The sequence below is a fragment of the Chiloscyllium plagiosum genome, unplaced genomic scaffold (genome assembly GCF_037043375.1).
Source record: "Chiloscyllium plagiosum isolate Xiang-an unplaced genomic scaffold, Cpla_swu_hap1 HiC_scaffold_9, whole genome shotgun sequence".
Lineage (NCBI taxonomy): Eukaryota > Metazoa > Chordata > Chondrichthyes > Orectolobiformes > Hemiscylliidae > Chiloscyllium > Chiloscyllium plagiosum.
Genome location: NW_028270147.1, coordinates 28,444,468 through 28,466,717, shown reverse-complemented (window position 1 = coordinate 28,466,717; position 22,250 = coordinate 28,444,468). Strand labels below are relative to the sequence as shown.

Genomic DNA, 22,250 nt, shown 5'->3' with positions numbered 1-22,250 from the left:
CATACCAATAGCTGAAATTCATGGCAGTAGCAACTCTGCAATGTTGTGCCCCAAATCAGATGCCATCCTGACCTGGTCATATCACATTTCCTTTATTGTCACTGGAAAAATCTTCAAATACCCCATCTATCAATGCTACCAGAGAACCATCATCACTAGAATTACAACAGTCTAAGGATGAGTACTAACACCACCATCTCAAAGCTAACAAAATGGACACTAAAACAACTTTGCCCACCTTCTCAACAACAGTTAAAATTCACTTCAGTATCTCTCAATAGTTCCAGCTATAAAGAAACCGTGGCCAAGGTGAAATCAAGCAAGTTAAAGTAATGTTTAAAGCAGAATCAGAATTTTAAAAATAGTTTTACTGCACTGTCTCATTCTTACATTCACCATCAATGATAAAGGTTTCATCACAATTGAGTGGATCTTTCTCTACGACTACATTTAAACTCATAATATTAAAAAAGTGCATTCTTGGGCTTGCCAGTGATACTCAAGGGCGTATTTAATTCCCAATCATATATATCTGTTTGAAATGTAGTGGTACTTACCAGATATTTTTCCTTCGGAGTTGCTGTCATATCTAGAGACACAGGTCAGTTTGTTGAAGTCTGCTTCCTGAATGAGATCTATGGGAAAACATAATCTGGAAGGGTCTGTTTGCTCTTGCTGCTGTGTTGTCAGTATGGGATTTCCATGTTGATCCACAATAGATAAGGCAATACAGGCAATGCCTGGAGTAAACACAGAACAAATAAAATGAATTGGACCAATAGTGGGATCTGGAGAAGTTCATAAAGCGACATGAAAGCAAGTGCATTACGTAAATTTATACACAGTTTGATTTGCTGACCCAATCTCTTGCCTACGCCACTCTCACCAAAACCTTATAGCTTTGTTCACTTTGTATATCTCACCATCTTGACCTCTCAAACATCTGGTACTAGTTCATCTAAAAAATTCCAAAGAATTTGAATGCCAGAGGCAGGCAAAAATCAATATACACAGACAAGTACTAGAAGCTTAGGTGCTCAGCTGACACTTCAAATTATTGGGCTCATATTATGTCTTTTTATTTGGTTCTAAAAACAATTCCAAGAGAAACGTATACTGAATCACCTAGTGTAGAAATGCATCTCTGTGTTTTTCATGTTAGGAGTTAAAGGTTTTTCATTGTGGAGGTCAAATAAAATGAGGCTTGCTACCAAGGAATTTCAAGGTCATGTAGAAGATCAACGTTAACCAAATTTAATTAATGAAGTGAATGCCAAGTGTATGTCAATACCTACATTAACAAACCATCGCGCACACACACGCACACACATGACACACAGAGAGAGTAAAAAGGTGCCTATTCAGGAAAATGCAGTTTTGATAGAATTGAGATACGCAATCCCAGAGTCATGTACTGTAAATGAATGAATTCTACAAGAAAAATATAATGGAATGATAGAAGAGAAATATGGCAGTGAGCATGTTTAAATTAATTTTGTTCATTTCTGAGAACAAAATCAAGCTCATTTTTAACAACTTGATAACATTTTAAGTAATATATATAATATAATGTTCATTGTATCATGAGCTCAGTGAAACCCACACCATATTCTTGTCAAAATGAAAATCATGAAGAATGAAATAGACTATAAAATGGCAATGAACAGCAGTTAAATTGATTTTCAATGTAGTGATGGAAAAACTAAGCATAATGGTCAAAATCTTTACCCTGTCTGGAGAATGTTCCAGAAACTCTTTTTGCTTTTTATCTGCTAGGAATCCAGAGTCCCAGGAGATCTGGATTTAAATTTTTAATTGTCAGGGTGGCCAGCACAAGCAATTCTGTCATCCAAGGAACACAGCGTGATATACCTCTCCATTAATGGTTGTGTGAGCTGGTTGATGAACTCAGTAAATGTTTGAAAAGAACTGCTTTAAATTTTCAATTTGGAGCCACACGGCAAACTCAGTGTCTGGGACACATCATGGTGCAGTTGTCATGAACACAGCAATAAGCCATCAGGAATAATGGATATACTGGTTAACAACTTTAGCAACACAGACTAATGCTCAGCCATTCAAACAGTAACAGAGTTTTCATCCTTGGACCGGAGGCTGGCACTCATGAGCAGGGACGAATAGGATGGGGCACTGCTGGTATCATTTGGGTTAGAGGTTGGCAGAAGAAGTCCTAATAGAGATACAAGCACTAGTTGAGGAAGTGAAAATGGAAGCAGGCTACTCTGGCATTCAATAGCAAGGACGTACAATAGACACCCATGCGCCCCCCACCCACTGCAGGGGATACGTTCCAAGACCTACTGTGGAAGCCCGAAATTGCAGTTGGAGTAAACCAATTCACTTAAAAGGGAAATTTACCTACCCGACAGCCCCCGATCCCTGGTTCCAGAAAGTTCCCTGTAATATGTTTGGGTTGCAGTAAACTGCGGGTACTTCAACACTGGCATCCTCCAAGCAAGGAGCAAGTCAAAAGAGCACAATGGGGTTTTGCATTGGAAAGGAGGTGTTACCCAAGACATTTGGTGAACGTCAAAGTTAACTAATTGCAAATGACACAATAGTGTCACAGGAGACTGTCTCAGACATTTGCACTCTGGCTCACAATAACCTGAGACTTCACGCTGCCCACGGCAGTCTCCCAACTGCAGTCAAAAACATTGGACTGCTCAATATTTATTTTGGTATTGAATTTGAACATTGCTAAAAAGAGAAACATATGGCTAAAGCTTTTAATATTTTTATACAGCCACTGCCAAGAAGCAGCATGGAATAGTCTGCTGAAATGTGTTGTTCAAATTTTTGAGATACTTTGTCTTTGCCGGCTAATTTGAGGTAGATTATGTACTTTTCAGGTCTCAAAGTCCTTCCTAGCCTTTTCAGCAATCATACAAATACAGCTCTAGACCTATCTTCACCTTACAAGCTTGACAGAGAAATAGAGTGCAAAGCTATCCTGATTAGATTACTGTTTACTGAGAATCATGCAAACTCACAAATGTGTCAAAGGTTGCCAGTTTCAGATATAAACAATGTCCATTCTAACCTCAATTTGCCCTAAAAAGGCAAAGTATCAAAACTATTTGAACAACAATTTATAAAAATGGTTAGAGCTTATTTTTCCTAAATTCAAAATATAACGGCCAACATCTGAGAGGATAATGAGACAGTGAAGACTACAGGGAAAGATGAACTTTTGAAGCTGTTTTAAGTTTTAGTAACATCAATTTAATATTAATTTACCATAGTTTACCGTATGTACAATTTATTCAGTAATTTATTCTGTAACCCAAGATGGCGCTGGAACATGGCAACACTATATAGGGGCCACACAGTGGCTCAGTGGTTAGCACTGCTGCCTCACAGCGCCAGGGACCCAGGTTCGATTCCAGCCTTGGGTGACTGTCTGGGTGGAGTTTCCGCATTCTCCCAGTTTCTGCGTGGGTTTCCTGCAGGTGCTCCGGTTTCCTCCCACAGTCCAAAGACGTGCAAGTCAGGTGAATTGGCCATTCTAAATTGCCCATAGCATTAGGTGCATTAGTCAGAGGAAAATGGGTCTGGGTGGGTTACTCTTCAGAGGGACTTGGTGGCCCAGCGGGCCTGTTTCCACACTGTAGGGAATCTAATCTAATTTCATGTACTAAATAAATCTAAATCTAAATGGCAGAGAAAATGAATGCTTTTTTACTTCAGACATTCCAATATGCACTCTCTTCCAATTCTCAAATGCCTAATTTATCTGCAGGCTGGAGATCTCATCCATTTCAGAAGGACGCCTGTACATTTATACAAGTGAAACATGTCAAAAGGATCAGAAGGAAATGAAACACCTAAAGGGGCTTCGCCGACTACTACACCAGATTTTAGGATTCACCTATCAACTGTCAGACTTTTAAACTTATCTTTGTTTGGGTCAGGAGGAGCAGTCCTGCCCCTCTGAGCCTCAAAGAGAACCATTTGTGGTTCATTAACCGCCCAGGGAACCTTATTCTGAACTTGCCCCTTGATTTATGTTGGGCCAAAAAATCTTGGGTGATTTACTGCATGACTTAACATTGGAAAGACTTTTCTCACATTTATACATTATATCAAATAGTTAAGACAATGCCTAATTCAAGTGGAAAATCACTTCAGCTTTTATTTTAAAAACTGTTAAATACCCAAAGTTCATAGCAATTCTACTCAGACATTGTAAGCCATTAAATCAATGCAGACCACCACCTTAGAAACAGAGGTTTCACTTCAGCTGAAGCTTCCGCTATAGAAAGCAATGGGAATACCAGCTTCTAAATTAAGTGAGGGCAAACAAATTCAATGGATTTAGAGAGCCATTATGAACCACAATTATCTGGATGCACAGTATCAAGCAGTCTACAAAATATCAGGATTCTAGTATAAAACATGCAGCAGGGAGCAACAGCAGAACATGCAGCGATATAACCATTTCCTCACCCTGCTCAAACATTTACGCACTAAGAATATAGCATTTGCTTTCATATCAAGAGTGTACTAAAATACTCAGCCAAAGTGACCAAATTGAAAGTGGAAATGAAATAGAATGGGACATTTTCAGAAAAAACAAAGAACAAAATAAGCCGTGGGGAAGGATTTTAATAGCACACTGCTGCATCTACAAATTAAGCAATACCTTGGAACTGGGAGGGTGGAAATAGATGCTGCACAAGTTCCACCATGGTACCTACATCAATGAAAAAACATTCATAGATAGCTTGTTGACCTAAAACACTTTCAACACCAATAATTATTAGAGGAGAGGCCCTAAACAGGTTGAACAAGCTCTAGAATGAAACAAATAACACAACAAAAGGTACATAGTAAGGACATAGGTAAAAACAATGACTGCTGATGCTTGAAACCAGAGTTTAGATTAGAGTGGTGCTGGAAAAGCACAGCATCTGAGGAGCAGTAAAATCGACGTTTCGGGCAAAAGCCCTTCATCAGGATTACTGCTTTTCCAGCATCACCCTAATCTAAACACATAGTAAGGACATGTTCATCGTTGCTGTGGTAATCGTGTGACTGTTGATAAGGATATACACAAACTAGAAAAGCAGCATGGAATTACATCTGGCCTATTGGAGTCCAAATAGAAGAATAAGACTTTTATCATCGCTCTGAACACTTTGAGCAAGTAGAGTCAAAATTCTGTTTTACTCATGCCAAAGATGAAGGTAACAGAAATATTCAGTATTTTAAAAAAAAGATGGCAAGGGGTATTTTGCCCAATTGACAAGTTCTGGTTGTCCTAAAAGGAAGCATCAAAAAAGATGGGGCACTGTTAGTATCCATTGGAGAGCAAAGAAACATTAGGAGCATCCATTCTAGGTTTCAGACAAGGAGATCCTCACCTAAATAGTGGTAGTGTTTCAATTATAACTCTGTAATGCATTAAACTCTAATCCAAGAATCTTGACAAGGAAAGGTACAAAAAGAATGAAGCACCAGAAAAATTATAATACCCAACAAAGAGAAAGTGGTGCACTTTAAATAGCATCTCACACACTGCCTTGACTTTAACCATGTGACCTGGAGGAGAAGCACAGATATCTCACCATGATATTTGAATGGAGATGTGCTGTCCCTAAATGAACTTTCACTTTTTGTCAGTGTCTCACAGCACAAGCTTGAGAACAAGTTGCATCTTGGTATCAGACTATTTATATCATTTTAGGGCACATAGTAAGTTGTGTGGATGGAAGCAGGAAGCTACAAACAGGAATATATCAATAGCAAAGCAAATTAAATATGTGGAGCTCTGAGGACACTCATTCTGGATCAGAGAAAGACAAATGAGACTATTTTCTTAATTTGGAATATAGACTTATAGACTAGAAATAACATACAAGTGAGTGTACATTGTTTTGAAATTTTCTTTCTTTGCAATTTTATTTTGCATCACTGATAGGCACTGTTTTTTAATCTTAATTCTCTGTAAAGGAGTAAGGAGATTTAGCTGCTATATACAGATATCAATAAAAAATGTTAGTGCACAAATGCAAATGTTAATCAAATAGGCTAATAAAATGCTGGCCTTTATCTCTAGGGAACTGAAACTCAAAGGAAAGGAAATTAAGCTTCAGTTAGCACTCCAGATAGCATCTGGTGAAGTGTTGATTTGGTAATGAATCCCAGGAATGATATACTTGCATTGGCAGGAGTAAAAGTGCAGGATCACCAGAATAAATCAAGGAACAAGTAAAAGGGTCAGATTATGAGGATAAATTGCATACACACATTTTGTATTATCTTGAGTTTACAAGAATCAAGGGTTCTCTAATTGAGATTAAAATCATAAAGAAATTTCTTGGAGTAGATGCAGATAATTTATTTTAGTGGAGAAATCCAGAGCAGGTGAATAATCTTAAGATTAGAGCCAGTTAGCTGTGAATTAGGAAGCTTTCTTTTTCTCATTAGTGTGCATTTGGCACTTGCTTCCCAAGAGGCAAGAATTCTGTGGATTGTCAGATGAAAACACTGAGACAGCTTGTAGATGTTTTGGAGTGGGGGGGGGGGGGGGGGGTGGGGGGGGGGGGGGGGGTGGAGGGGGGAGTAAAGGATATCAAGCAACATGAAATAAAGTGAAGTCAATGGAATATGCTCTTGACAGTAGAACAATTAGGAAGGCTGAATGGTCTGAATGGTTCCAAGAATGACAGTGAGAGACTGGGGACTCGCTCACAATGAAATATCCAAATCTAGAGTTACCAGGATCTGCAGGCATCCAGTCTAACAATATGTTGCGAAAGACTGCAAGATAACAGCAGTTCCTCAAAGAAAGTTATGGGCAAAAACACGGTGTTGGTGAGGACAGTGCAGGGGGGAGAGAGAGAGAGAGAGAGAGAGAACCTGCACAGTTACTATCTTTGCTGCTTTTGAATTCATGTATCGCTGGACATGGGAGTGCATCTGGGAAAATTAACAAACAGTGAATTTCCCAACTAATCTTGGAGGAACCGGTTTGGGCGAAGTTCACAACACAGAATCAGATAAGTTAATTGTTGTTTTAAGTCTGTCCAAGAGAAAGGCTGTATTAGTGAGTACAGTGGGTTCTTTCTTAATTATATGTTTTTGGAGATAAGTCTGTAGATTGTGAAGGAGAAAAAATGGCCTTTGCAGTGATATGTACTTCTTGTCAGATGTGGGAGTTTAAACAGAGTTTAAGGGTTACAGCAGATTATATCTGCCATAAATGCTGTTGGATGCGAATCTTATCAGATCGAGTGGATTGGTTGGAGAGACAGACATAAACGATGAGGAATTTGCAACAGCAACAGTATGTGATGAATGGCAGTTATAGGAAGGGGGGAAAGTCTCAGATACAGTCACATAGATAGGTTAACTCCAGGAAGGGTAAGAGAGGTCAGCACCGAGGGCAGGAGTCTTTTATGGATATACCCATTTCAAACAGGTATGCTGTTTTGGAAAATGTAGGGAGTGATGGATTCTCAGGGGAACATAGCACGAAGAGCCAAGTTTCTGGTACAGACTGGCTCTAATGCAACGAGGGGTACGCTGGCTTCCAAGAGACCAATTGTGTTAGGGGATTCTGTAGTCCGAGGTTCAGGCAGACATTTCTGTGGCCAGTAGAGAAAAAACAGAATGGTGTGTTGTTTCCCTGGTGCCAGGATCAAGGATGTCTCAGAGAGAGTGCAGAATGTTCCCACGGGGGAAGAGGGGCCAGCAAGAGGTCATTGTCCACATTGGAACCAACGATATAGGAAGGGAACAGGTTGAGATTCTGAAGGGAGATTATAGAGAGTTAGGCAGAAATTTGAAAAGGAGGTCCTCAAGGGTAGTAATATCTGGATTACTCCCAGTGCTACGAGCTAGTGAGGGCAGGAACAGGAGGTTAGAGCAGATGAATGCATGGCTGAGGAGCTGGATATTGAGAGAAGGATTCACATTTTTGGATCACTAGAAGCTCTTCTGGGGTAGAAGTGACCTGTACAAGAAGGACGGATTGCACCCAAATTGGAAGGGGACTAATATACTGGCAGGGAAATTTGCTAGAACTGCTCGGGAGGATTTAAACTAGTAAGGTCGGGGGGTGGGACCCAGGGAGATAGTGAGGAAAGAGATCAATCTGAGACTGGTACGGTTGAGAACAAAAGTGAATCAAACAACAGTCAGGCGCAGGCAGGGACAAGGTTGGACTAATAAATTAAACTGCATTTATTTCAATGCAAGGGTAGGCAGATGAACTCAGGGATTGGTTAGGAACATGGGTCTGGGATATCATAGCAATTACAGAAACACGGCTCAGGGATGGGCAGGACTGGCAGCTTAATGTTCCAGGATACAAATTCTACAGGAAGGATAGAAAGAGAGGCGATAGGAGGGGGAGTGGCATTTTTGATAAGGGATAGCATTACAGCTGTGCTGGGGGAGGATATTCCTGGAAATACATCCAGGGAAGTTATTAGGGTGGAAGTGAGAAATAAGAAAGGGATGATCACCTTATTGGGATTGTATAATAGACCCCCTAATAGTCAAAGGGAAATTGAGAAACAAACTTGCAAGGAGATCTCAGTTATCTGTAAAAATAATACGGTAGTTATGGTCAGGGATTTTAACTTTCCAAACATCGACTGGGACTGCCATAGTGTTAAAGGTTTAGATGGAGAGGAATTTCTTAAGTGCATACAAGACAATTTTCTGATTCAGTATGTGGATGTACTTACTACAGAAGGTGCAAAACTTGACCCACTCTTGGGAAATAAGGCAGGGCAGGTGACTGAGGCGTCAGTGGGGGAGCGTCACTTTGGGGCCAGCGACCATAATTCTATTCGTTTTAAAATCATGATGGAAAAGGATAGACCAGATCTAAAAGTTGAAGTTCTAAATTGGAGAAAGGCCAATTTTGATGGTATTAGGCAAGAACTTTCGAAAGCTGATCGGAGGCAGATGTTCGCAGGTAAAGGGACGGCTGGAAAATGGGAAGCCTTCAGAAATGAGATAACAAGAATCCAGAGAAAGTATATTCCTGTCAGGGTGAAAGGGAAGGCTGGTAGGTATAGGGAATAAGACCATAAGACATACGAGTGAAAGTAAGGCCATTCAGCCCATCGAGTCCTCTCCGCCATTCAATCATGGCTGATGGGCATTTCAACTCCACTTACCCGCATTCTCCCCATAGCCCTTAATTCCTTGTGACATCAAGAATGCTGGATGACTAAAGATATTAAGAGTTTGGTTAAGAAAAAGGAAGCATATGTCAGGTATAGACAGGATAGATCGAATGAATCCTTAGAAGGGTATAAAGGAAGTAGGAGTATACTTAAGAGGGAAATCAGGAGGGCAAAAAAGGGACCTGAGATAGTGGCAAATAGAATTAAGGAGAATCCAAAGGGTTTTTACAAATATACTAAGGACAAAAGGGTAACTAGAGAGAGAATAGGGCCCCTCAAAGATCAGCAAGGCGGCCTTTTTGTGGAGCCACAGAAAATGGGGGAGATACTAAATGAATATTTTGCATCAGTATTTACTGTGAAAAAGGATATGGGAGATATAGGGAAATAGATGGTGACATCTTGCAAAATGTCCAGATTACAGAGGAGGAAGTGCTGGATGTCTTGAAACGGGTTAAAGGTGGATAAATCCCCAGGACCTGATCAGGTGTACCCGAGAACTCTGTGGGAAGCTAGAGAAGTGATTGCTGGGCCTCTTGCTAAGATATTTGTATCATCGATAGTCACAGGTGAGATGCCGGAAGACTGGAGGTTGGCAAACGTGGTGCCACTGTTTAAGAAGGGCGGTAAAGACAAGCCTGGGAACTATAGACTGGTGAGCCTGACCTCAGTGGTGGGCAAGTTGTTGGAGGGAATCCTGAGGGACAGGATGTACATGTATTTGGAAAGGCAAGGGCTGATTCGGGATAGTCAACGTGGCTTTGTGCATGGGAAATCATATCTCACAAACTTGATTGAGTTTTTTGAAGAAGTAACAAAGAAGATTGATGAGGGGAGAGCAGTAGATGTGATCTATATGGACTTCAGTAAGGCATTCGACAATGTTCCCCATGGGAGACTGATTAGCAAGGTGAGATCTCAATGAATAAAGGGAGAACTCGCCATTTGGATACAGAACTGGCTCAAAGATAGAAGACAGAGGGTGGTGGTGGAGAGTTGTTTTTCAGACTGGAGACCTGTGACCAGTGGAGTGCCACAAGGATCGGTGCTGGGTCCTCTACTTTTTGTCATTTACATAAATGACTCGGATGCGAGCATAAGAGGTATATAGTTAGTAAGTTTGCAGATAACACCAAAATTAGAGGCATAGTGGACAGCGAAGAAGGTTACCTCAGATTGCAAAAGGATCTGGACCAGATGGGCCAATAGGCTGAGAAGTGGCAGATGGAGTTTAATTCAGATAAATGCAAGGTGCTGCATTTTGGGAAAGAAAATCTTAGCAGGACTTATACACTTAATGGTAAGGTCCTAGGGAGTGTTGCTGAACAGAGAGACATTGGAGTGCAGGTTCATAGCTCCTTGAAAGTGGAGTTGCAGGTAGATAGGATAGTGAAGGCGGCATTTGGTATGCTTTCCTTTATTGGTCAGAGTATTGAGTACAGGAGTTGGGAGGTCATGTTGCGGCTGTACAGGACACTGGTTAGGCCACTGTAGGAATATTGCATGCAATTCTGGTCTCCTTCCTATCGAAAAGATGTTGTGAAACTTGAAAGGGTTCAGAAAACATTTACAAGGATGTTTGCAGGGTTGGAGGATTTGAGCGATAGGGAGAGGCTGAACGGGCTGTGGCTGTTTTCCCTGGAGCATCGGAGGCTGAGGGGTAACCTTATAGAGGATTACAAAATTATGAGGGGCATGGATAGGATAAATAGACAAAGTCTTTTCCCTGGGATCATGGAGTCCAGAACTAGAGGGCATAGGTTTAGGGTGAGAGGGGAAAGATATGAGAGAGACCTAAGGGGCAACTTTTTCACGCAGAGGGTGGTATGTGTATGGAATGAGCTGCCAGAGGATGTGGTGGAGGCTGGTACAATTGCAACATTTAAGAGGCATTTGGATGGTTATATGAATACGAAGGGTTTGGAGGGATATGGGCCAGGTGCTGGCAGGTGGGACTAGATTGGGTTGGGATATCTGGTCGGCATGGACGGGTTGGACCGAAGGGTCTGTTTCCATGCTGTACATCTCTATGACTCTATGCTCACTTACTGGGCTGACGACATTGTCATTACAAATAAATGTCTTTTTTTCCCCCCATTCAGTTGGTCAAATTGCACACAGATTTGTTACTACTATTTTTGTAATGTAAAAACAATCAGCACAATTGTTAAAATGCAGTAGCAAGGCTCTTTTCTACCAACTGGAAAATTCATAAAATTGTTACCTTATCGTTACTGTGGTGTGCAATGTGCAGTAACTGTCATGTAATTTTAGCATGAAGACTGATTATTAAAATTAAGCTCTCATTTTGTATTCTTTTGAATTTAACAAACTTTGACATACAAGATTCACCCAAGCAGACAGTTAATCTTGTTTTAGACTTTGTTAAGTTCAATTTCAATTATTATTGTTATCAATTATTTCTCAAAAGATGGATTAGATTACTAAAGAACATGGTTAGTTTTTATTATATCCTATTTTGTATCCCAAATTCCTACCAAGTGTCAATTTGCTCTAATTTCTCTATGGTATAGCATTTTCCCCTTCTTTTTCTTCCACAGCACTTCTGATTCCTTTTATCACAGCAATGGTTTTCTGTGCTACCTTTCTGTTTCAATCCAATGTAATTATACGTGTTTTCTCTCCTCTGATGCCCAGAAAAGTTTTCACTCTCCTAACATCTCACTTCCTATAGCACCTTTCCTTATTACAAACATCACAATACTAGCCGTATCTCTTTCACTTCATCTTGTGCCACTGAACCAAATCCTTCCTGTAGTGGCTTTGTTTTACTTTCTCTGACATACATCCCCACAACTTTCATGTGAACTAATTCTTGTTCACTCTCTTTGTATTACAGTGCATTACTGTTTTGTTTTGCCTGCTCCAAAGCATCACCCATTTCACCTTCCAATCTCTTAAAGAAAACTGGCAGCACTGCCATTAATTATCCCACAGCAAGAACATTGTCTCACCACCCCCACCAACTCTCCACCCCCTCCCCACTTCTGTACATAGTCGTAGAGTTCTACAGCATAGAAACAGACCCTTTGGTCCAATTTGTCCACACCGACCAGACATCCCAATCTGACCTAGCCCCATTTGCCAGCATTTGACCCATACCCCTCCAAGATCTTTCTATTCATGTACCACCCAGATACCTTTTAAAACTTGTACTTGTATCTGCCTTCGCCACTTACTCTGGCAGCTCATTCCATACACATACCAGCTCTGCATGAAAAAGTTCTCTCAGGTTTTATTAAGTCTTTCTCTCTCACCTTAAACTTATACTCTCTAGATTTGGACGCACCAACCCAGGGAAAAAACCTTGGATATTCATCCTGTCCACGTCCCTCATCATTTTATAACCTCATTTTGACCTCTATAAGGTCACCCAATATATAATTTTCTATCTCCATCATCTATCCCTCCCCATTACAGTGTAACAGCCATTATCCAATAGAAGCAACTTGAACTTCCCAATGTGATACAGGCCTTCTGATTATGGAATGAAATCCAACCAAGACTGGTGAGATGAATTTCTCTTCTGTGAAATTTACTTCAGCCAATTTACCATTTTATTGGGTGAGCCAAAAAAAAACCTTTATTTTGATCAGAAACTTCAAAACATGGCTAGTGGGAGAAATAAGATATGTAAAAAAGAAATTGCTGGAGAAACTCAGCAGGTCTGGCAGCATCAGCGGTAGGGAAAGCAGAGTCAACATTTCGAGTCCTGTGACACCGAAGCAGCAGCCAAATCTCTGGTGCAGCTCTCGCATGCTGCTCCCTTTCAGGAGTCCTTGAGTCAACTAGCTGAATTATTAGCTCACAGAAATATTGTTTTTAATAAAGAAGGTCACATAATACGACAATGAAAATGTCAGGATTGTTCACTGCAGATCTTTCTTCAAATGTAATAGAATCTCCCACATGCAAGCAGGATGCATTATCATTCTTATTCTGGAGAGGCACCAAAGCTCACCGACCCATTATACATTACTGTATACTTTGAGTCCTACCCAATTCAGATACCTGTCCTTGCTTTGGAACACAACCTGAATTAGTTTCATGTAGACGCATCAGCCTAAGGGATTACATCAGGAACTTTACTTTAAAGTCCTTTACTTTAATGGCACTCCAATTATTTTTCTTTTCTCCTAATAAGTTTTGGTTTTAAATCAACTTCAATACCTCCTAATTACTATTAGCCAATTTATCTGTCCATTTCACTTTTCTAAACTTCGGTTGTATCCCACGGTATAGGATTTTGTGCTTCACTTTCATTCCTCAAAACCAACCCAATGCAAAATGCCATTCTTCAACTTAATTTTATTTTCAGAAACACAATGGGGTTAAACATCAGTTTGCATCAAAAGAAAGTAATCATTCATGTTCCTGAGAATAATGTTCGTTTAAATTCAAAGATATTAAATAGGCATGGCACCATCAGATTTCGCAGTCCAGGACTTTTGTCTTTGCTTAAAAGTGCAATCATCAGTTCAACCTTGTGCAACCCTGCATTATGGAAAAATCGCACTTGAGGAACAGTACTTAAAGTGTTGCCGCTATAATCATGTTACAGACAACACACATTTTAAAAGTTCATGCCGTAGAAACAATGTCCCCAGTTCATCAACCGAGTTTGCGAAATGCGCCTGATAACAGAATGACCTGTATTGACTTTGCTTGTTAGACCTTTCTAATAAGGAATCCTTTCTGGATGGGATTCTGGAAGTCATGCCAAGAATAGAAAAAAATTCATACAACCATCACTGTAACAAACTTAGAAACCTGAAATAAGATCCTGGTTTACTTTGGCAACTGTTGGAAATTGTATTGTTTGCATTGTTGACCTGTTTGTTTTACCTTTGCATGTATAGATTTCCCATGCAATTGAATTTTAGCTAGTAACAAACAGAATGCATCAATTGCAAGGAGTCCAACTATTTGCGCTATTTTCTAGACATGTCACACTTCATTACATGTGATATTTGCCAGATATTGTTTGAAGCTGAAGATCACAGAGGATTCTGCACTGGTTTAAACAAACACAGCTTCCTTTGTTGACAGTCTATAGAGCATTTATTGGATCTTAATGTCATCAGTGCAGTCTCTATTCAACATTGCTGACTGAAGATCAACCTCACAAGAGTTAGAACCAGAGTTAGTAAAACCTAGATCAAACATGCCCTTATCTTTGCCAGTTTACTTATTAACACTTAATAGCTAAAAGTAGGTAGTGGTGTGGCGGTAATGTCACTAGATTAGTAATCCAGAACACCTGACTGATGTTCCAGGGACAACGGTTCAAATCACACCAGATGGTGAAGGTAGAATTCAGTAAAAATTTCGAAGTAAAAAATAATAGTGATCAATTGTTGTAAAAATCTATCTGGTTCACTAACGTTCTTTGAGGGAAGGAAATACACCATACTTGCCTAGGCTGGCTGACATATGACTCCAGAAAAACAGCAATGTGGTTGACTCTCATTTGGAATCATTAGGGATAAGCAATAAATGCTGGCCTGGCCAGAGACACCCACATCTCATGAATGAATGAAAAAAGAAGACAGGACATCAATCACTTCTCCCAGTCATGACAATTGATACTGCAGATTACTTAGTCATGTAGTCATTGAGACATAGCAGGGAAACAGACCCTTCAGTCCAACCTGTCCATGCTGACCAGATATCCCCAACCAATCTAGTCACACCTGCCAGGAACTGGCCCATATCCCTCCAAACCCTTCCTATTCATATATCCATCCAGATGCCTTTTAAATGTTGCAATTGTACTGGCCTCCACCACTTCCTTCTGACAGCTCATTCCATACACTTATCATCCTCTGCGTGAAAAGGTTGCCCCTTCGGTCTCTTTAATATCTTTCCCCTCTCACCCTAAACTTATACCCTCTCGTCCTGGACTCCCCGACCCCAGGGAAAAGACTTTGCCTATTTAACATATCCATGCCCCTCATGATTTTATAAACCTCTATAAGGTCACCCCTCAGCCTCTGACACTCCAGGCAAAATAGCCTTAGCCTATTTAACCTTTCCCTCTAGCTCAAACCCTCCAATCCTGACAACATCCTTGTAAATCTTTTCTGAACCCTTTCAATTTCACAACATAAATCTGATAGGAAGGAGACCAGAATTGCACGCAATATTCCAACAGTGCCTAACCAATGTCCTGTACAGCCGCAACATGACTACCCAATTCCTGTACTCAATAATCTGACCAATAAAGGAAAGCATACCAAATGCCTTCTTCACTATCCTATCTACCTGCAACTCCACTTTCAAGGAGCTATGAACCTGCACTCCAAGGTCTCTTTGGTCAGCAACACTCCCTCGGACTTTACCATTAAATGTATAAGTCCTGCTAAGATTTGCTTTCCCAAAATGCAACACTTCACATTTATCTAAATTAAACTCCATCTGCCACTTCTCAGCTTATTGGCTCATCTGGTCAATATCCTGTTGTAATCTGAAGTAACCTTCTTCGCTGTCCACTACACCTCCAATTTTGGTGTCATCTGCAAACTTACTAACTGTATCTCTTATTCTCACATCAAAGTCATTTATATAAATGATGAAAAGTAGTGGACCCAGCACCGATCTTTGTGACACTCCACTGGTCACAGGCCTCCAGTGTAAAAAACAACCCTCCACCATCACCGTCTGTCTTCTATCTTTGAGTCATTTCTATATCCAAATGGCGAGTTCTCCCTGAATTCCATGAGATCTAACCTTGCTAACCAGTCTCCCATGGGGAATGTTGTTGAACGCCTTACTGAAGTCCATGTAGATCAATTAATCTGCCCTCATCAATCCTCTTTGTTACTTCTTCAAAAGGCTCAATCAAATTTGTGAGACATGATTTCTCACACACAAAGCCATGTTGACTATTCCTAATCAGTCCTTTCCAAATACATGTATATCCTGTCCCTCAGGATTCCCTCCAACAACTTGACCACCACCGACATCAGACTCACTGGTTTGTAGTTCCCTGGCTTGTCCTTACGACCCTTCTTAAACAGTGGCATCATGTTAGCCAACCTCCAGTCTTCCGGCACCTCACGTGTGACTATCGATGATACAAATATCTCAGTAAGAGGCCCAGCAATCACTTCCCTCGCTTCCCACTGAGTTCTAGGGTACACCTGATCAGATCCTGGGAATATATCCACTTTTATGCATTCAAGACAACCAGCTCTGTAATATGGACACTTTTCAAGATGTCACCATCTACTTCCCTACATCTTCCATGTCCTTTTCCATAGTAAATACTGATGCAAAATACTCGTTTATTATCTCCCCCATTTTCTGTGGCTCCACACAAAGGCTGCCTTGTTGATATTTGAGGGGTTCTATTCTCTCCCTAGTTACCATTTTGTCCTTCGTGTATTTGAAAAAACCCTTTGGATTCTCCTTAACTCTATTTGCCAAAGCTATCTCATGTTCCCTTTTCCCCTCCTGATTTCCTTCTTAAATACATTCCTACTGCCTTTATACTCTTCTAAGGATTCACTCGATATATCCTGTCTATACCTGACATATGCTTCCTTCTTTTTCTTAACCAAATCCTCAATTTCTTTAGTTATCTAGCATTTCCTTTCACCCTAACAGGAATACACTTTCTCCGGACTCTCGTTATCTCATTTCTGAAGGTTTCCCATTTCCCAGCTGTCCCTTTACCTGCAAACATCTGCCCCCAACCAGCTTTGAAAGTTCTTGCCTAATACCGTCAAATTGGCCTTTCCTCAATTTAGAACTTCAACTTTTAGATCCAGTCTGTCCCTTTCCATCACTATTTTAAATCTAATAGAATTATGGTCGCTGGCCCCAAAGAGCTCCCCCACTGGCACCTCAGTTCCCTGTCCTGTCTGACTTCTCAAGAGTAGTTCAAGTTTTGCACCTTCTCTAGTAGATACATCCACATATTGAATCAGAAAATGTTCTTGTACACACTTAACAAGTTCCTCTCCATCTAAACCCTTAACACTATGGCAGTCTCAGTCTACGTTTGGAAAGTTAAAATCCCCTTTCATAACCACCCCATTATTCTTACAGATAACGGAGATCTCCTTGCAAATTTGTTTCTCAATTTCCCTGACTATAATGGGGTCTATTACACAATCCCAATAAGGTGATCATCCCTTTCTTATTTCTCAGTTCCACCCAAATAACTCCCCTGGAATATTTCGGGGAATATCCTCCCTCAGTACACTTGTAATGCTATTCCTTATCAAAAACATGACTTCCCCTCTTCTCTCTTGCCTCCCTTTCTGTCCTTCCTGTTGCATATGTATTCTGGAACATTAAGCTGCCAATCCTGCCCATCCCTGAGCCATGTTTCTGTAATTGTTATGATATCCCAGTCCCATGTTCCTAACCATGCCCTGAGTTCATCTGCCTTCCCTGTTCAGTCTCTTGCATTGAAATAATGCAGTTTAATTTATCAGTCCTACCTTGTTCTCTGCTTTGTCCCTGCCTGCCAAGACTGTTTGATTCACTTCTGTTCTCAACTGTACCAGTCTCAGATTGATCTCTTTCCTCACTATCTCCCTGGGTCCCACCCCCCGACCTTACTAGTTTAAATCCTCCCGAGCAGCTCTAGCAAATTTCCCTGCCAGTATATTAGTCCCCTTCCAATTTAGGTGCAATCCATCCTTCTTGTACAGGTCACTTCTACCCCAAAAGAGCTTCCAATGATCCAAAATGTGAATCCTTCTCTCATACACCAGCTCCTCAGCCATGCATTCATCTGGATCAGTGGTGCTGGAAGAGCAGCTCTATCCTCCTATTCCTGCCCTCACTAGCTCATAGCACTGGGAGTAATCCAGATATTACTACTCTCGAGGACATAAATTTTGAGAGTGTAAGTTAGATAGCAAACAGTTCATGAATGACCTGGAAGAATACTTTCATAAGGATGCAGCTTTTTAAAATCTCAGCCCAAGAAGCAATACTGCACAAAATCATATCAGAGTAATTTTCAACCTAACCAGATAGTCAAATCAACCTCTTCCACTGATATCAAAACAAAGTCAGATCTTGAGGTTACATAATGGCTAGAAGACAATGAAAACAGATTAAAGTGCAGAAAACTTACCAAGGCATTCAATACAAATATTATTGTTATGTTTCTAAACCTTTACTTTACAAGCATTTGAAAATATAACAGATATGAAAAGAGTGAAGAAATTTGACATATTCCCATGACAGTGAACATGTTTTAGAATGAAGCTAGATGTGCAACTGACCAGAACAATGACCTTATGTGCACATTAAGATTTAGAAACAGCAGCCTTACCCTGTACCAATGACAGAATATCCAATTTTAAGTTGAGATGAATGAATGATAAAACATTTAATGTAGTTGCTAATCTTCTATTTACAAAACAAAATGGAAACAGAATATAGTATTTTTTAAAAACTAATACTGTACACATAAATCAACTGCTGTAAAGGAAGATTTATGTTACCTTTCCCACCAGTTCCTTGACCACCAGGTTTATTGTAGAGATAGATGTCTGCATCAGATACATTTTTTCCATGCGTGTAGTGCTGTAGAAAACAAATTTCACAACAAACACAACAAATTCACCATTAAAATCAAATTAATTCTCACAAAGCAGTCACAAATTCCTTCCTTTGTACAATTTTCAGAGAAAAAAAGACACTTGCACATGTATAGTGCATACTGGATGAAAGACAACATTTTACTCGTAGCCTTGTACCATGATTGATGTGTTGGTTTGTCGACAATACAGAATGTACAATGAGAAAAAGGGAACAACTCAATCATATTTGGAACTCCAAACTTTGCATCACCTCCAGTAGTTTCACAGTGTACAATTAACAAATTCAAAATAACTTCACAGATATTAGATTAAATGATAAGCATATGCTCATGTTAAACTTTGGACAGGTACAGCAACATTACAAGTACAATGGGCAAAAGTTTCCCCGTGGGCTTCTGAACTCTGCGGTCAAGCTCAACTGTGAATGAGAAGCCTGCATTACTTGAGAAACATTTACTTACGGTGCTTTTCCCTACAATATAATTAATGGTTTGAGGACAGGCTTGCTGTCCAATTAAGGGCAGTGGGTGTATCCTTGAAGCTGGCAGTTTGAACTGAGGCAAACCTGCTTGAAAGGAGTTTCAAGGAGCTAAATAAAGGCAGTAGTGCTTCAAAATGGAGTTGCATCCAGACAGATAAACTCATTGATCTCACCTGGATGAACCTGGAAGCTGAGTGGAAAATTGCAGCTGGACTCTTTTATAGGATGTTAAAAAGAAGGGAATTCTGACATGCGACTCAATTACGCCTCCAGCAAAGCTGAGAGCAGGTGGGGTACAGCCAAGGTACTGGTGAGTAAGCCAACAGTGCTGTTTTGAGCATTGGCCTGTAGGGGCAAAAGATCAGATCTGATGGATCTCCCAGGTCGTACTGCGCCATCGACAAGACAGCCTGGATTTTGAATATGCTCAGAATTTTTAAAATTAAAGTCAAACTTTGCCCTCCCACTTAATTATTTAGGATGTTCGGTGAGTTGTAATAACTAGCAGTGCATTAACATTCAGACCATGATTCTACACCAGTTCAATGTTTGATTTTAGTCTTAGTTAAAAAGATTATCTTAATCATACTTAAAACTGGGCTGAAAAATCTGTCATGCAAATTATTTCCACCAGTCAGCCCATTAAAAACCAGAGTGAAATCACAAATATCAGGCGCACAAAATAAAAGCTACAGAATCCAAAACCGTAAAGTTGGATGCAGTCAGAGATAGTTCTGGTTAGATTTAAAGAAATCAAGACACAGAGACACAAAGTGCATTATCTCACTATGTCTTACTTAATAGGGTGAATATTATGTTTTCTGTATTTAGGGATAAGTGACAGATACTGCTAGTTACCTGGAAGTGGTGTTCTACATTACTGTCTGTGTACTTTGGAGTATGAAGGAATATCAGTAGGTTCTGACGCAGGTAATATGCGACAGCATGCAGCCAAGGTAGACAGCAGTTTGAGATTGTGAACTGCACCACTTCAGTTGGTGGTGTGCCAGGCGGCTGTATAAACTGCAAAGAAAAAAAATAGGTTTTCAAAAATCAACTAGTTAAAAACTTACTAGAGCATTGAATCTGAATTATCTCAATTATAAAAAACTTAATTTTGGAATGAGCTACAATGAATTGTTGTCAGAAAAATAATGGTGCTTTAATATTTTATTGCTGACTAGACAACTAACTTTTATCAGTACCAAAAACAGTGCTCAAATTATTGATTTCACCCTGAACAACACTCAGGAGAAGGAGAGGTATAGAACTTTGCGTGCTGAAACATGTGGCTTGAGATCAAAAGCTTTGAAGAAAATGACAGGACAGGCTTTATTATTATGGATCGATACAAAATTCTTAATGACTATCTAAAAGTACTAAAATCAAGCAAATAAAAATGTAGAAGAGCTATTTTTAAATCATCACAACCACATTAAAGTTTAAAATCATATCTTTCTATCTCAAATACAAAATCGGAGTGTCCATTATTATAATGATCCATTACTGCCATCCTGTGGATTTTTTTTGTAACATTACAACCCAACAAGAATCAACGAAGACTCTTCCTTAATGAAAGCAAAATACCATGGATATTAGAAATCTGAAAAAAAGAGAATGCTGCAGAAACTCAGCAGGTCTGGCAGCATCTGTGCAGGGAACGAGAAAGAGAGAGAGAGAGAGAGAGAGAGAGAGAGAGAGAGAGAGAGACCCTTCCATCTGATGAGTTATACCAGACTCAGCATGTTAACTCTGTTTCTCTCTCCTGCTGAACTTCTCCAGCCTCTGTGTCTATGGTATAACAATGATCCTTAATTACCATTAACTTATTTCTTGACTAGTGAAGCTTTTACATTACAGTAATGGTTGAAAGTGTGGTAGCATTTTCTTTCACCAGAGATCATTCACCAGCCAGAGTTGGAGCTGGTGAATCTGTGACGGTTCACAAAGCTCACAAAATAAATGAGTCTCACCTCTTGTCTCAGCAATGGACACTGAACCTTTTACAAACGTAGCTTTAATAAAAAGAGCTGACATCAGTTTTCATATCATTTAGGTAAAAACAGATTAAAAGGAGTAACATCTGTTTCATACATTCAATTAGGAAGTAATTAGACAGCAGAGAGACTGGAAGTATTGGTACACCCAGTCACCAGCTCTCTTTCATGTTCAATATACCTCTACATCGGCAGGGGTCAGTTTGCAGTTCCGGACCAGCATGACAGTGATGATATCAAGTGTTGCTTCATCTAAACGTCTTCGCAAAACCTTCACCAACTCATCTGTGATTTCAGGTCCTGAGAACAGCAGTAATTTTTTAAAAAATAATCTACAAATGAGGCAATATTACTGTGAAGTGCAAGGCTGACTAATGTGCACAAATACACCAAACTATTAAATGTGCACTTGCATCTACATTAACAAGTGTTTTCACTGGACTTGTGTTATAAACAGCTGATTCCAATATATTTCAATTGACAGGCCTAAGTGGTCCTAGCATTGCCTTGACACCTTCCACTACTGTGCTGAAGATCATATTGTACTAGTAGGTAATTTAACATTTCATGATTAATTTAATTTAGTTATAATCACACAAAGTATATTCATAAATTTGCCTAATATATTATTCTGCTTAACTGTAATTGGTGTAGGTTTTCGTTACTTCAGATGATATGACTCTGCTTAGCCTCACTTGACAAAGAAATGCACCATTGGATGAAAAGAACAAACTACGGTATTTTAAAACTAAAGGGCAAATGTCAGAAGCTCCACTTCAGAGAGCCTGAATGTGAGAAATTCAACTTTGAAGATTGCACAGAGTCAAGTTAACATCTTTCCAATCCTTAAAGGGCAACAGAATAAGTCAAGGAGGAAGTTACTGGGGAAAAGAAAATCTTAATAATAGATGTGTTTTGTTTTATTTTGTAGTGTCTTAGAAAAAAGCAAATAGATTTGATTAAACTTATTGTTTGGAGTTATTTTAGTAACAATGTATGTTCAAGTCTGTAACTGTAT

The 22,250-nt window shown here is 39.8% G+C and overlaps 1 protein-coding gene across 1 annotated transcript in view; it reads right to left on the bottom strand.

Moving 5' to 3' along the window:
• szt2 (SZT2 subunit of KICSTOR complex) overlaps positions 1 to 22,250 on the bottom strand; it is a 260,612-nt gene that overhangs the window by 94,319 nt on the left and 144,043 nt on the right. The window contains 4 exon segments of the mRNA XM_087990508.1: positions 558 to 740; positions 18,656 to 18,737; positions 20,094 to 20,258; positions 21,414 to 21,532. Coding sequence (XP_087846634.1) covers positions 558 to 740; positions 18,656 to 18,737; positions 20,094 to 20,258; positions 21,414 to 21,532 — 549 coding nt within the window.